The sequence below is a fragment of the Myotis myotis genome, unplaced genomic scaffold, assembly GCF_014108235.1.
Source record: "Myotis myotis isolate mMyoMyo1 unplaced genomic scaffold, mMyoMyo1.p scaffold_m19_p_12, whole genome shotgun sequence".
NCBI classification, from domain to species: Eukaryota; Metazoa; Chordata; class Mammalia; order Chiroptera; family Vespertilionidae; genus Myotis; species Myotis myotis.
In genome coordinates, this window is record NW_023416316.1 from 4,636,653 (window position 1) to 4,650,136 (window position 13,484).

General features: G+C 58.9%; 1 protein-coding gene across 1 annotated transcript in view; it reads left to right on the plus strand.

The window, feature by feature from the left end:
* Nucleotides 1–1,493: 1,493 nt before the first annotated feature.
* Nucleotides 1,494–13,484, plus strand: part of NIBAN2 (niban apoptosis regulator 2) — a 46,924-nt gene continuing 34,933 nt past the window's right edge. The window contains exon 1 of the mRNA XM_036329600.1: nucleotides 1,494–1,680. Within this exon, the coding sequence (XP_036185493.1) occupies nucleotides 1,626–1,680 (55 nt within the window). The 5' untranslated portion in view covers nucleotides 1,494–1,625. The remainder of the gene's footprint in view (nucleotides 1,681–13,484) is intronic.

The following is a 13,484-nucleotide window of genomic DNA, read 5'->3' on the forward strand; positions in this document are numbered from 1 at the left end:
TTCTTCCAACAGAGAAATGGTGAGAACTGTAGATAAGGCAGCGAAGGCCTTTTGGCCCTGATTCCTGGCGTGGTACCTGATCCATAAATGGTAGCTATGCCCACATCTTCACGGAGCAGGCTTCCTGCTAAGCAGGTTTCAAAGTGTCACCTCCTCAGAGAGGCCTTCCTAGACCACCTTTCTAGAAGGCACCCCCACACCTGCCACTCTACCCCCTCATTCTATTTTATTATCTTAATGATTATCACCCTCTGAAACCATGCTATTTATTTCCCGTCTTTCTCCCTCCAGCACAAGAACATAACCTCCGCAGGGCAAAGACCTTGATTATCTTGTATACGGATGTATCGCCATCACCTGCAATGTGTCGTCTGACACACACAGGTGCTCCATATATCTTTTCATTTTAAAATCAGCTTTATTAAAGTATTATTGACATAAAATAACATGCATCATTAATATGTGTAGGTTGAGTGTTGACTCCTGTGTGACCATTATCCCAGTCAAGGCACAGGCCATTTCCATCTGCCCCAAAAGTTCCCTTCTGATTTTGTTGCAGTCATTTCCCTTCCATCCCATTCCCTGATAATACAACTGGATGAGCCCTGGGGTGCAGTACAGCGGGTCTGAGTATCAGCAGCCACGCAAGGCCTCCGCCACCCCAGCCCATGACCTGGGAATCGCGGTGGTTAACCCATCCATCCACCTTGGGAAGTCGCAAGGTTAGGGTTGAAACACATTCCTCTGGTACCCGCGATCCACCCAACCCAGCTCCGCAAGGCCTGGCACCCTAAGTCCATGCCTGCGGGTTGGGTCTCTGGATTTTGAATCTGAGTCTTAGGCAAACTGGAAAGAGCTATTATTTTTTCCATTCCTCCCTGGGCCTGTCCCACGAGCCGCCACCGCCCGAGGGAAGTACCCACATGCTGGGCCCGAGGAATGTCCTCCCATCGCTGGGACCAAGAATGCCTTAGAGCACCAGCCATCCCGCCCCGCCCCTTCCCCGGCACATTGTGCAAGACCCGAGGGCACACCTTCCAGGCGGGTCGGATCCAGGCCGGGAACTTCCTGGGCTCGGGCCGCGGCGGGCGGGGCGGGGGAGGGCAGGGTGCAGGGAAGAGGGGGCGCAAACGCGCTCCTGCCTAGCGCCCCCTACCAGCCCCCCAAGTCCTCCGCGGCGGGCTGTCTCCCCGCCCAGGGAAGGAGGGAGTGACGCCCAGGGCGACCCGTTCTTTCAGATGCCCCCCAGCCCGTGGCCCGCGCGCCTCTCCGCGTCTCTCCAGGTCTCCCATCTCCGCTCAGCTCTTTGTCTCCATCTGCCCCGCTGTCCCGGCGTCCCCGCCGCCTGCCCCGCCCGCCCGGGGCCGAGGAGGGGCGGGGCTCGGTCCGGGTCCGGGGGCCGCGCCTGGCGGGGCGGGGCGGGGCGGGGCGGGCGCGGCGGGGCCGGGGCTGCGCTGTCCCCACCGACGCGGCCGGAGCCGAGCGCGGGCAGAGCGGAGGCCGCAGCCGGGGCGACGGGAGCGGCGGGAGCGGGGCGGGTCGGCTTCATGGCGCCAGCGGCGTCCGCCTGAGCAGCGCGGGCAGCGGCGGGTGGCGGCGGGGTCGGGCCGCGGCTCTCCTTTGCGATGGGGGACGTGCTGTCCACGCACCTGGACGACGCCCGGCGCCAGCAGATCGCAGGTGAGTCCCGCGCCGCGCCGCGCGCCCCGGGTCCGACCGGGATCCCTGGCCACGCCCCCGCCCCGGCCCGCCGCTCGCGCGGGGGCTGGGGTCTCGGAGGGCCAGGCCCCGGGTAAGGGCAGCAGCTGCTGGGGACCAAGTCCCTCGTCCGAGCTTGTCTCCTCCACGTCTGGGCGCCCCTTCCCAACCTCATCGGAGCTCATCCTTCTCCCTCCCGAGGGGACTTGACACCCTCTCCCCGCTAAGGGAACCCCCTTGGAGCCGGTCCGTCGGATCCCCAACACACTACCCCAATCGAGCTATGGGGGGAGGGGGTGTCGTAGCCCCCCCCCCCCCTCGGATATCCCGCCCGGAAGCATTCCAGGCCCACTCAGCCCGCCTTCCCTAACTGTCCCAGTCCCAGCTCTCCTGGCCCCAGCCCCGGCCCCGGCCCCAGTACACGTGGCTGAGGCTTCCAGGGATGAGCCCATAGATGCCTGGGACTGAGCCTGGGCAGTGGGGCTAGGAATAGTCGGGGTGCGCAGGAGGGGTGGGTCAGAACCCCATCCTTTGGCTCAGGCAGCAGGGTGCTCCTGCTGTTCCCTGGGGGAAACCTGGGACTGCAGCAGAGTCCGGGGTTCCTCCTCCCCAGCCCGAGAGAACGGAGAGGGGGAGAAGCTGGGAACCCCAGTTCTGTGGCTCACCTCCCTGCCCTGGGTGAGGCTGCCTGGCTGAGTTCTTGGACAGGCCTCTTAATGTCCTGGTGCCTCGGTTTTCTCCTCTTTGAAATGGGGTGAATGATTTCTTCCTTTAGTTATGAGTTGTTGAGAGACTCAAGTGAGATAACTTACGTAGCTTGCTTGGCACAGAGGCTGGCACAGAGGAGGCACCTGTGCACAGGTTGCTGGTGCCTGTGGGTGCCGGGCAGCCCATGGAAAGAGGAGACCGTTCCTCCCCCAGTATTTGCCTCTCCCTGTCCATTGTGCCCAGAGCACTGTGTCCGCTTACACGGATCTTGATTGCCTGGTAGAGAACTTTCAACAGCTGTGTTCCGCCCTGAGAACAGGGACCAGGTGGCCCTTAACTGGGTCCCATGCCCTCCGGGCACAAAGAAGGGGCTGGGGAAGGCTTGTCCGGTGGCTGTGGTCCTGGGCCCATAGCCTAAGCTCCCCCTTTGTACCAGAATCTGGGGCTGGGCCGAGATGAGGGTGGGATGAGGGTGATGTCGAAATGAGTCAGATCCTCTGAGGCCTGGGACCAGCAGGGGGTTAAGTCCTGGAACTCTGCTTGTAGGACAAGGACTCTGGGAGGGGGAAGGCCAGGGCGGAGTCTTCCTGTCCCCTCCCAGCCGGTGGCAGCCTCCTGGGGCTCTGTAACAGTCCCTCCATTCACGACCTCCTTTGGGGCCCCTCACCCGGCTTGGGTGGGGTGTGCTTCACTTTCTTCAGTGGGGTTTTTCCTTTCCCCACACCCACTCTGGCTCTCCCCTCCTCCCACCTCCTGGGCTGAGAACTGCCAGCACCCCCTTGGCTCCCCTGCCAGGTACAGGGGGTGGGGGAGGCTGGGACCACAAAAGGTGAAGTGTCCTCTCCTGGACAGGGTTGGTTTGTTTTGTGGATACCAGGCTGGGAGGAAGGGGGCTGTGCCCACTCAGAGCCGGCTGGCCTCCCTCTTCTCAGCACTTCAGTGCTATTAATAACCCCCTTCAGATGCCTCAGATTCCTGGTCAGAGCTCACCTGAAGGGGCTCCTGAAGTGTGGGGGTGGCAGGTTGGACGGGGAGGAAGCCAGCAAGCCTCCGGCCCCTCCCAAGGAAGTGAGCTGCCTTAGAAATCTCTGCTGGAGGGGAATTCGGGCCTGCCTTTGCCACCTCCGGGGATCCTGCACCTCCTCTCTCCACCCAAAGAGCAGTGGGCACTTTCATGCCAGGCAATTAAAATTCCAGTGCCCTCCCTACCTGGGCCTGTTCTTCGCCCAGGAGAGCTGGGGCCGCCCCTGTAGAAACATCAGGGTTCGGAACACCCCATCCCACAGTGCTCTGAGCTCCGAGGCCTGCGGGGGTTCTGTGGCTTGGCTGGCCCGCCCCCGAGCAGGTGAGCAGGTGGATGCCAGCGGGCAAGTCCTGGCAGGGGTCAGGCGGCTCCTGCCCACGGTGCTGTTTTGCTGATTCGCTGTCACAGGCCCTTTCATCCTGGGATTTCAAAGCCGCAGGCAGGCAGGGGCTTGCTTGTTCTCACACCAGGGCCCGTGGGGCTGGGGCAGGACCACTTCCTCCTGCTTTCCTGAGGGAGTTTGCTTGGAGGACAGAGCCCTGGCCCGGGAACCAGGGGGCCTGCGTCACCTGGGCAGCCACCTGCTCTCTCCGGGCCTCAGTTTCCCCAGCTGAGAACTGAGAGGTGTGCTGCCTGATGGCTGAAGTCCCTCCCAGCTCAGAGCCGATCAATCCCAAATTTCCCCCGCAAGTCGCCTCCAGCCCTGAGCCAGCTCAGGGTCCTCACACAGACTCAGGCTTATTCGCTGGCAGGACCTTGGCCCAGCATCTTAATCTCAGTTTTCTTATCTGTGAAGTGGGACTCATAGTCCCTTCCTACTAAGTACTCTAGCAAGGATTTAATAAGATAAGCAAGGTAAGAAACGCAGCCCAGTGATTGCGGCATAGGAAGTGCTCAGCAAACAATTGCTAGGATGGAGCTGGCCACTGACTCCCTGTGACTGATCCTCTGGTGGGCAAGGGGAGTGGCCGGCGTTTGGAGTTTGAAGGGGGCAATGGTAGCTGTGGGTTAGGTCCCATCTCTCTGAGGGGTGTGCAGGCCTGGGGTCAGGGCCTCTGGCTTCAAGAATTCACCGAGGTTTTCAAAAACCTTGATGCCTGGGTTCCTTCCATGTTGGCATGTGTGTGAGATGAGGTGGGTTACCTGGAGCGGGAGGGCAGTGTGGGGAACCCTACAGGAACTGGGAGGTGAAGGGGTGGGGCTGGGCCCAGAGGACCGGACTAGGACAAGAGCGTGGAAGTGCCGGGGTGGCCCGTGTCAGAGCTGTATGGGGGATTCTTTGCATATGGTCTGAGCCACATAAACCAAGATGGAGCAGGTGAGGGAGTGAGCTCACTGTTGCTCAAGATGTGCAAGTAAGGGCCGGGTGCTGTGCCGTTAGCAGAAAGCCAGGCATTGCCTGGAGGGGCCCTCCGCCTCTAGTACAGCCTTGAAGGACTCTCCATTGCTCTAGAAAGTCTGTTGAGCAGGATAAGATTGTGGGGGCTGAGGGACTCCCCACCCCCAACACACACACACACACACACACACACACACACACACACACACACCTGTAAAGTTTATCACCTGAGAGGGCTGCTGAGGGAGCCTGCCCGCACCTGAGCCCCTCCCTTCCGCTAAGCTCACCTTTCCCCTTGCTAATTCCTTTTCGAAAGAGCAGCTTTATTGAAACATAATTCACCTGCCAGACAATTCACCCACTTAAAGTGTACAGGTCAATGTTTTTGTGTGTGTGTAATTCACAGAGTTGTGCAACCATCACCGCCATCAATTTTCAAACATTCTCATCACCCCCGAAAGAAACTCTACCCATTAGTCGTCACGCCCAGTTCCTCCAGTCCTTCCCATCTCTCTGCATCCACTGGGAACATTGTGTGGCCGCAGGGCCATCGGACACGCAATGCGGGAGTGTGAGATAGAAAGCCCAAAGCTCCCTCCCTCTCCCTCCCTTCAATCCCACTCCCAGCAGAAATCACTCAAGTGTCACTGTTTCCAGCTCTGTGTACGCATGCAGTTAGCTCTGTTTATGAAAAGAGGTCCAATTATGTGTGTCTGTGGTTTGACTTCTTTCGCTCAGTATATTGTGAACATCTCTCCATGTCAGGACACACACGTCTGCCTCGTCCTCCTGGGGGGGACTTCTCTCTACCCATCCCCTGTCCTGGACGTGTGGGTTGTTTCCGATGTTTGGCCAGTAATCAGCGCGACGCCTGAACCTTAGCCCATACCCCGAGCCTGCCTCCAGGGTCACAGAGGCCTCAAAATGGAACTCCTGGGTCCTGTGTGGATGTCTTGACGTGTCGCCTCTGAAAAGGCTGTTAACATGGGACACCCCTTCCGGTCGGTACGAGTGTCTTGTTTGCTTAATTGAGCAAAACTATGAATGCCCTTTTCCAAATCGGTTTTAAAAATTTACCTCTCCACTTTAGGAAGTGGCTGTAGGTCCCAGAAGTGAAGGGGTGGAGGTGTCTGCTTCGGCCACCCCCTACCCACGTGGCTGGCTGCCTAGTTGCTGCCTGGGCTTTGCAGAGGGACCCAGCTGGCCGGCTCCACCTGGGCTGCTGCCCTTAGCCGAGGTCTGGGCCAGTCCCTGGGGTGAAACGTCTGGGGATTCTGCTCTGCTCTTGTGTCTCTTACATAATGTGCTTTTGTTGGTGTTGACCCTGCCTTCCCCTTTGTCCAGCCCCCACTCTGTCCTTTCTCACTGCTGAGGCCTCCGGCCTGGCCTGCTAGGAGCTGCCTTCTGCCTCACCCCTCCATCCTTCCCCCTTCACCCCTCCATTCTTCCCGTATGCACTGCCAAAGAGACCGTTCTAGACCCAAATTGGGCCACGGCCCTCCCTCCCTGCCTCCGAATAGTGAAGTTTAGACAAGAATAGGCATCACTTGCCATCCTGTGATAACCACTTTATTCTTTTTTTTTTAATCTTCACCTGAGGAGTGAGGATATTTTTTCCATTGATTTTTAGAGAGAGCGGAAGGGAGGAGGAAGAAGAAGGGGGGGGGGGGAGAGAGAGAAATGTCGATATGAGAGAGACACATCGATTGGTTGCCTCCCAATCGATGGAAGGCAACCTGTCTGGCCAGGGATTGGACCTGCAACAGAGGTAGGTGCCCTTGACCAGGACTTGAACCTGAGACCCAGTGGCTGCAGGCAGACACTGTGACTATTGAGCAACACGGGCCAGGGCACCACTTTGTTCTCTAGTGGCTTTCCCTTCTGTGTTTATTGCTATACATTGCTGAGACCACGACTCATTTTGTGTCTTGCTTCTTCCACTGAACGATGTATATATAGGTCGTTGGAACCTCCCAAAGGCTGCCTCTTGTGCCACTGAGGCCGTCCATGCAGAAAGGCGACCTCCTTAGCCTTTCCCCTAATGCTGGGCATTGCCATGTCTCACTGTGACCAGACTGTGGGCTTTCGGGGGCAAACCGAGTCACTGTGTTTGCTTCCTCCTTTTCTGCCCTGTCCAGATCTCCTGCTGAGGACAGACTCATCCTCTGGCCCCACTCTCCCCTGGCAGCTTACACCGATCTGGGCCTTTCAAGGGGGGCTCTTCCTGGGAGCTCCCGACACCTCTGAGCATCTTTCCACAGGGTAGTGGGCTCAAAGAGGCTGCCTGTGAGCTGGGGACATGGACTGATGACATTGACCTTTGGGGGTGTGTGACCACTTACTCGGGCTACTTCCCCGGCTGGTACCTTCAGGGACTCTGTTGATATGTCTCCTGCCTGGGGATGGTGGTTGTTGGAGGAGGGAGGGGCTGTATGAGTCTCTGAACAGTCTCTGTAAGATTAGTCACCCTTTAACTGAGCACTTACTATGTGCCAGGCCTTCCGTTGCCTGTATACCTCATGAATCCTCACCCTCTGCGCCCTCTCCAACATTTTACAAGTGGAGGTAGATCAAGCCAGTGGCAGGCCCAGGCCCAGGCCCAGACTTGGGAGTCCGAGGTCTTAGCTGTTCAAACCACCAGGTTGGGCAGGGGGGCTATTTGGAAAAGGTCCTGACAGGAAGCAGGCATTGGGGGGCGCGGGCGTGAGGATGTGGGGAGCTGAGTGGGAACAGAGCTGAATGTGTCAGAGGCTCCTGTAGATTGCACAAATCTATCCCTTCTGTCATTACTCATTCTGAGACTTAAGTCCCTCCTTGGCCAGTCCTGTTCTCCCTCACGTTGCCCCCTCCTCCTCTGCAGGCAAAGCTCATGACTCACTTTGCCCTGGGTCTCTGGCAGCAGCATCCTGCGGGTTGCACAAATTCCTGAGCTGCCTTCCCCTTCCCCCGCCCCACCCCCTCCACTTCCCTGCCTGGGAAAGGAGGGTTGCCGGCTAGTTCTAAGGAATAATGAAGGCAGATGCCTACCTCCACCTCTACCTCTACCCTCTTCTACCCTCGCAGAGCTGTGGAGCCGAGCCCCCCTCCTGTAGAATCTTAGGCTCTGAGTCAGGAAGGCTGCAATCTTCTGATCTCACAGATTTTAAAACTGGAAGAGCAGGAAGTGCCTACCTCTCCAGCGCACCTGGTCCCACCCGCTGGGAACTGTCCAGGTTTGGAGATTCACTACCTCTGGCCCACTGCCTGGTGACACAGTGGATGGTAAGTTAGAAGAAGCAGGGAGTTGAGAGGTTCGGGGCCCAGCTCTGCCACTAGATGGACCTGTGTTTTGGGACAAGTGGGTCACCTTCGCTGAGCTCAGGGTCCTCTGGGAGAGAGGATGATTGGAGAGAGAGTGCCGGCCTGGACGGGGAGGCACGGGGCTGGTGAGCGGTGAGAACAGTGGGTGGTAGCTGTTCTGATTGGCACTTCATTGAGGGCGATGTGCCAGATCTGTCCTGGGGCCTCAGGCACCTTCAACCCCTTTCCATGTGCCCCGGAAGTTGGCCTGCCCCAGGTTGAGGAGCACCAGCCCGCGGCTCTGGACACCTGGGGCCGTCAGCAGGTATGGGGAGGATGGCGCCCCAGGGGCCATGGTTCCACTGCAGAGTCAGCCGCTCTACATCATCCGCACTGTGCCGGCACTGGACAGGACACACAGAACAAATGAGTGACAGACAGATGGGAACGCACCCCCTTGCCTGGCCGCGTGTCCAGAACGGTCCTGGGTCTCCAGCCTGGTCCTGTTGACTCTGGACCAACACCTGTGCCTCTCTGTGTCTTTTCTGTGCCTCTGTGACCCGAAGACCAGTATCTACTCCTGGGCATTCTCTGCCTCTGAGAACCCTTTTCTCAGGGACTCGGGACGCCTTCCAAAGGCAGGCTGGGTGGGCTTGGGTGTGAGTTGAGGTGGAGGGTCCCGGTCTGCACGCCTGTGAGCTCTGGTCCCAGACACACTTGGTCCTTCTTTTATTCATTCAATCAATAGTTACTGAATACCGATGTGTGCCAGGCACTGTGCTAGGCACCAGAGACGCGCTGATGCACAAACTCCTGCATGGCCCCTGCCCTTCTTAGAGGGCCAGACCTCCGAGGAAAGTGTGAGGGGAGGTGTGGCCTAGTGGGTGAAGGAGGGAGAGGGTGAAGTGGAGGGAGCCATAGGGACTGACCTCGGAGAGGAGGGGACCTTTTCCTGAGGGTCACGGGGAGACCTCAGAGTATTTTCAGGCGGAAGCAGCACAGGCAGGTCAGCTGTGCGTGAGGGGAGATGAGAGGAGGACCCCGTGGTGAGCCAGTGTGGATGGGGGTGGGGCACAGTCAGGGGACAGTGTGGATGGGGGAGATGGAACAACCAGGCCGCCGTGATGGAGATGTGTGAGGTCGGGGAGATCCGGTGTCTGCTCTTCTTGGCGCTGTTGGGTTGGTTTATCAAGGCAGCCAGTGGCCCACCTCTGCTCGCATTCCTACAGCTCTGAGTGTGAGAGCCTCCTTCCTTTCCTGGGGCAGAGTGGGAAGAGGGCTAGGCCTGGGTTCTGAGGACCTAGTTTTGAGATCTTGTCTCAACTACCCTGTTATTTGACAGGGCCTTTCCCTTTTCTGGGCCTCAGGTTCCTCATCTGTAAAGTGGGCATAAGGTAGCCCAGCCCTGCTAGGTTGTGAGGGATCAATGAGATGATGTGGGCAGAGCTTTTGGGTTTCAGAAAGCGTTGGCTCCTGTCACCATTAGCTATTACTGTTGTGCATAGTCCATGATAGGACTGGCCAAGGGAGCCCCTCCTCTCAGGGAGAGCTAAGTGCAGGGCTTGGGCCAGGGCGTGGGTGCAGGGTCCATGTGCAGGGGCGGGGGCTCCAGTGGGCAACTGGGCACTCAGGGTGGGCAGAGGAGAATGGATTGTGGTTTGCAAAGTGTGAACCCCACTTTCCCACCCACACATCTGTGGCCAAGCCAACCACGGCTGCTGCCCTTCCTCCGCACACCCCACGCAGAACAGAGCTGTTTGTGCCCCGCCGTGTTTGTTAAGCCAGAATCTTCTACAAGAGGAGTCCCTTGAGCAGGAAACTACTCATCCCCTGTGCTCCACCACCTTCCAGGAGCCATATGGGTGCAGGCTAGAGGTGAAGAGTCCCAGGGCTGGTGCCAGGTGACCTTTGGCAAGCCCTTCTTCCTCTCTGGCCTCACTTTGCCTTTCTGCGCAATGGGCACAGGACCGTCTCGAGTGCCCTTCTAGTGCCCTCTGACTTCTTGGGAGCCTGTGGGATCTTGGGCTGCATTGAAGGCACAGCGCAGGTTCCTAGAAAATGTTTATGGCATGATGCCATCTTGCTGGGGAAGGAAGAGCTGTCTTGTGCTGGCCTGAGGGCCCGAGCAGGGCGGTGGGGATGGCGCCTCAGGGCCTAAGCTTGGTGGTGGTTCTGAAGCATTGACATGAGCTCATGGGACTCAGGCCAGCCGAGAAGCTCCATCAGGCTGGATGCAGTGTGGTTTGCGTTACAGAGAGAGCGGATCTTTATGTTTTACCAAGTGTACACACTGGCGTTGAACACCTGGTCAGCCCAACTCAAGAAGCAGCGTGTCTGACCTCGACGGGGAGGTGGCTGGCTTCTGCCACCGAGGGACCCCGTGGCCTGTTACTGTCCTCAGAGCCTCCGCTGTCAGTGAAATGGGAAGGTGATCCTGCCTCTGGCTGTGTGGGTGCTGGGAGGCAGTTGTCCCGGCACATGGGAAGTGGCAGTTTCATCGTAGCCAAGCTCTGGGAGGAGCTGTGTCATTTGCCCGGCCTGCCAGGGACTTCAGGGGTGATGGGCCACCCAGAGGGGAGTGAGCTGACAATTGCACTTCTGTTTCACGTTTTGTTTGGTTTGGGGGAATGCTTGGGGTAGTGGGGAGAAAAGAGAACAGGCTTAAGGTTTGGGGAGCCGCAGCGGCCTGGAAGGGTTGCTGGGTCTGCTCGGCCACAGCTCGCCGGGCGGAGTTTGGGACTGGTCTGATGGGCATGGGCTGTTCTCTTGTCTAGCCCGGGCCCTGCTTCCTCCTAGCAGGAAGGACCCTTTGCTGGCATCTAACCATCCCTCCCCCCATTTTGTAACTGAGTAAACGGAGGCTCAGAAGAGAAGGGGAGGTACCCAGGGTCTTGGCGGCTGTGGAATGGGTCGGAACCCCGCCGCCAGCACCAAGCCCTTTCCATTCCTGGGTCCCCTCTGCCCCCATGGCCGGCCCCAGACAGCAGAGACTGGTCAGGGAGGGAGTGAGCGGCTGGGTGGGGCTGTGAAGGTTGTAATTTGGAGAACCAAGTAAACAGCCCTCCGTGAGGGAGAGAGAAGCCGCTCTGTGCTGGCCTCACAGATAGGCCAGTGTCTGAGGAGACAGCCCAGGCCTGTCCGCCCGCCGCAGACAGTGAGGTGTCGGGAAGATTTAAAAAAGCCAAAGCTCCGCTCCCCTCCCAGCCCTCCCCCACTCCCACATTTAATGCTTCCAGGAAAAGGGGAGGGGGCGAGGGGGCGCCTGACCCCCTAGATGACCACTGCTCCACCCTCCAGGCTCAGCGTGGCTCAGCACGGGCACAGCTCACTGTGTGACTTCGGTCCAGGGGTCTCCTCTCTGGGCCTCAGTTCTCCGTCTCTGAAATGGGAGCGACCCTGTCTCTCCAGGAGGGGGTGAGGGTGGGGGTGACTGAGCGAGTGGTCGAACACAGGAGCCCTTTCTCTCAGCGGGACCGGGACCGCAGACTCTCTTCACTTCTTTGTGGCCAGAGGCGGGGCTCCCTGAGCCCAGGGGTTACTTTCTCAGTGACCTGAGCCTCCCATCCAAGTCAGGCAGGACGGGCCCAGCTCAGCTTTCCTGTTTTCCTGTTGAGGTCGAGGCAGAATCCGAGAGGAGCTGCTTCTGGGCCTTCCCCGCAGGTGGGGGCTGGGCTGCCTGTCTGGTTGCGAACCCCCCCCCCCAACACACCCACACACCCGCCCCGCCCCTCCCCCTTTGAAGCCCCCCTCCCTCCTCCCGGGTGGGCTGGCCAGCAAACTTCCTGTGTGATTAGGGGCAGAGCCTTTACTCCCTCCCTCCGGCTCCCCCTCTCCTCTTCCTGCGTCCCCTTGAGATCCAGCTCTGAATGGGATCTCTGTGTAGCCTCCACTCTGGGCCTCAGTTTCCCATGGTTCAGGGCAGGGGTTGGGTGACTCTGGAACGCCCTCTGGGTGAAGTCCCAGACCCCGGCCGGCCCTGAAGGACCCAAGGACCAGCCCTTGCAGCCAAGGGCACTCCTCCCGCGGCCCCACCCGCAGTCTGGGCCCTTGCGTGGTTGTGGTTCTAATTCTCCTCTAAGATATGGCACCAGGAGCGCTTGGTCAGAGTGGCGTTGAGGGCCAGAGCTTGCCCAGCAGCCACTAGCCAAGCCCCCCCCCCCCCCCCCCCCCCCCCACAGTTCCTTTGGTCCTACTCCTTAGTTTCATCGGCTGCACAGTGGGAATGATAATACTTCACCGGGTTGTAAAGTTTAAATGGCATGATGTGTGTTTATCAGTCACACTTACATATATTTAACACAGAGGCTGGGCACAAGGATCAATAGCTATAATTAACACCTACTGGTTTAAATTACTTTAATTCCTTAGCGGTGAGTGAATGAATCAGTGTCATTGCAAGGTTTACGTTCTCGCAGCAGATAGGGACCCTGGGGCTATTGGGATGAAGGGTCTGGTGGCTGCAGAGTGTGGCTTGGGGTTTGGAGGGGTGGGTGGGGCAGATGCAGGCGGGTGCAGAGCTCTGGCTGGTTCTGACTTCCCCTCTTCCTTCGGGAAGGAGTGGTTTGGGCCCCGTGGTGCCCAAGAGCGCCCGAGACCGCAGGCACGGAGCTCAGGCAGCCACACAGGGCTTCCTTCCTCCTGGGCTGTGCTCCTGGCAGTCTGACTGGTTTTGAGCCCTTTGTTCTTGTCCTTGAGCCCCGAGGGGATGCCCAGTCTGGGGGAGGAAGGGTCCTGGGGCCTGGTTCCTGGTCCCTCTGCAGTTCCAGGGCCGACAGGACTGAAGCCCAGATGTGACAGGCAGGGGACAGGACACCTGGTCCTGGTGCCCCCGCTGATGTGCTGACTCACTGTCACAGGGCACACGAGTTTGACACCCAAATCCGGCTCGCCCGGGCCTGTCTGTAGAGCTCAAGGAGAGATGGAGCAGCAGTTACCAGCCAGTCATTAAGTAAATTATTATCAGAGGGCAGGTCTTTGTGACAAATGACCACCCTCTAGAGCGCTCACACTTGTGGGTCCTCGCACAGAGCCCCGATGGTGGGGTTGTCAGCCATGCCTGTTCTTGGCTCTCCTGTCACAGATGGGGGAACAGGCTCCTGATGGCCAAGGGGCTGGCCCAGGGTCCTCTGAGTGGGTGGGAGAGCAGCCCCAGTGCCTTCCCGCTGGGCACCTCATTCCTGGTCAGTAACTGCTGGCCCCATCCAGGTCCTGGGCCGTCACTCCTGGGTTTTAGGACGGCGAGCACAGTCTCTGGGACTGCAGAGCTGAGTTGCAGGTTTTGGGGACTGGGTTTGGTAGTCCCTGAAATCCTTTCTTTGTGCTTCCTGAGGCAGAAATATAGGGTACAGAGGCCTCTGGGACTACAGCCCTGGGTGCTCCTCACACTGCGCAGCAATGACTGCCTGAGGGGGGTGGTCCTCGCCAGCCCCCACCAGG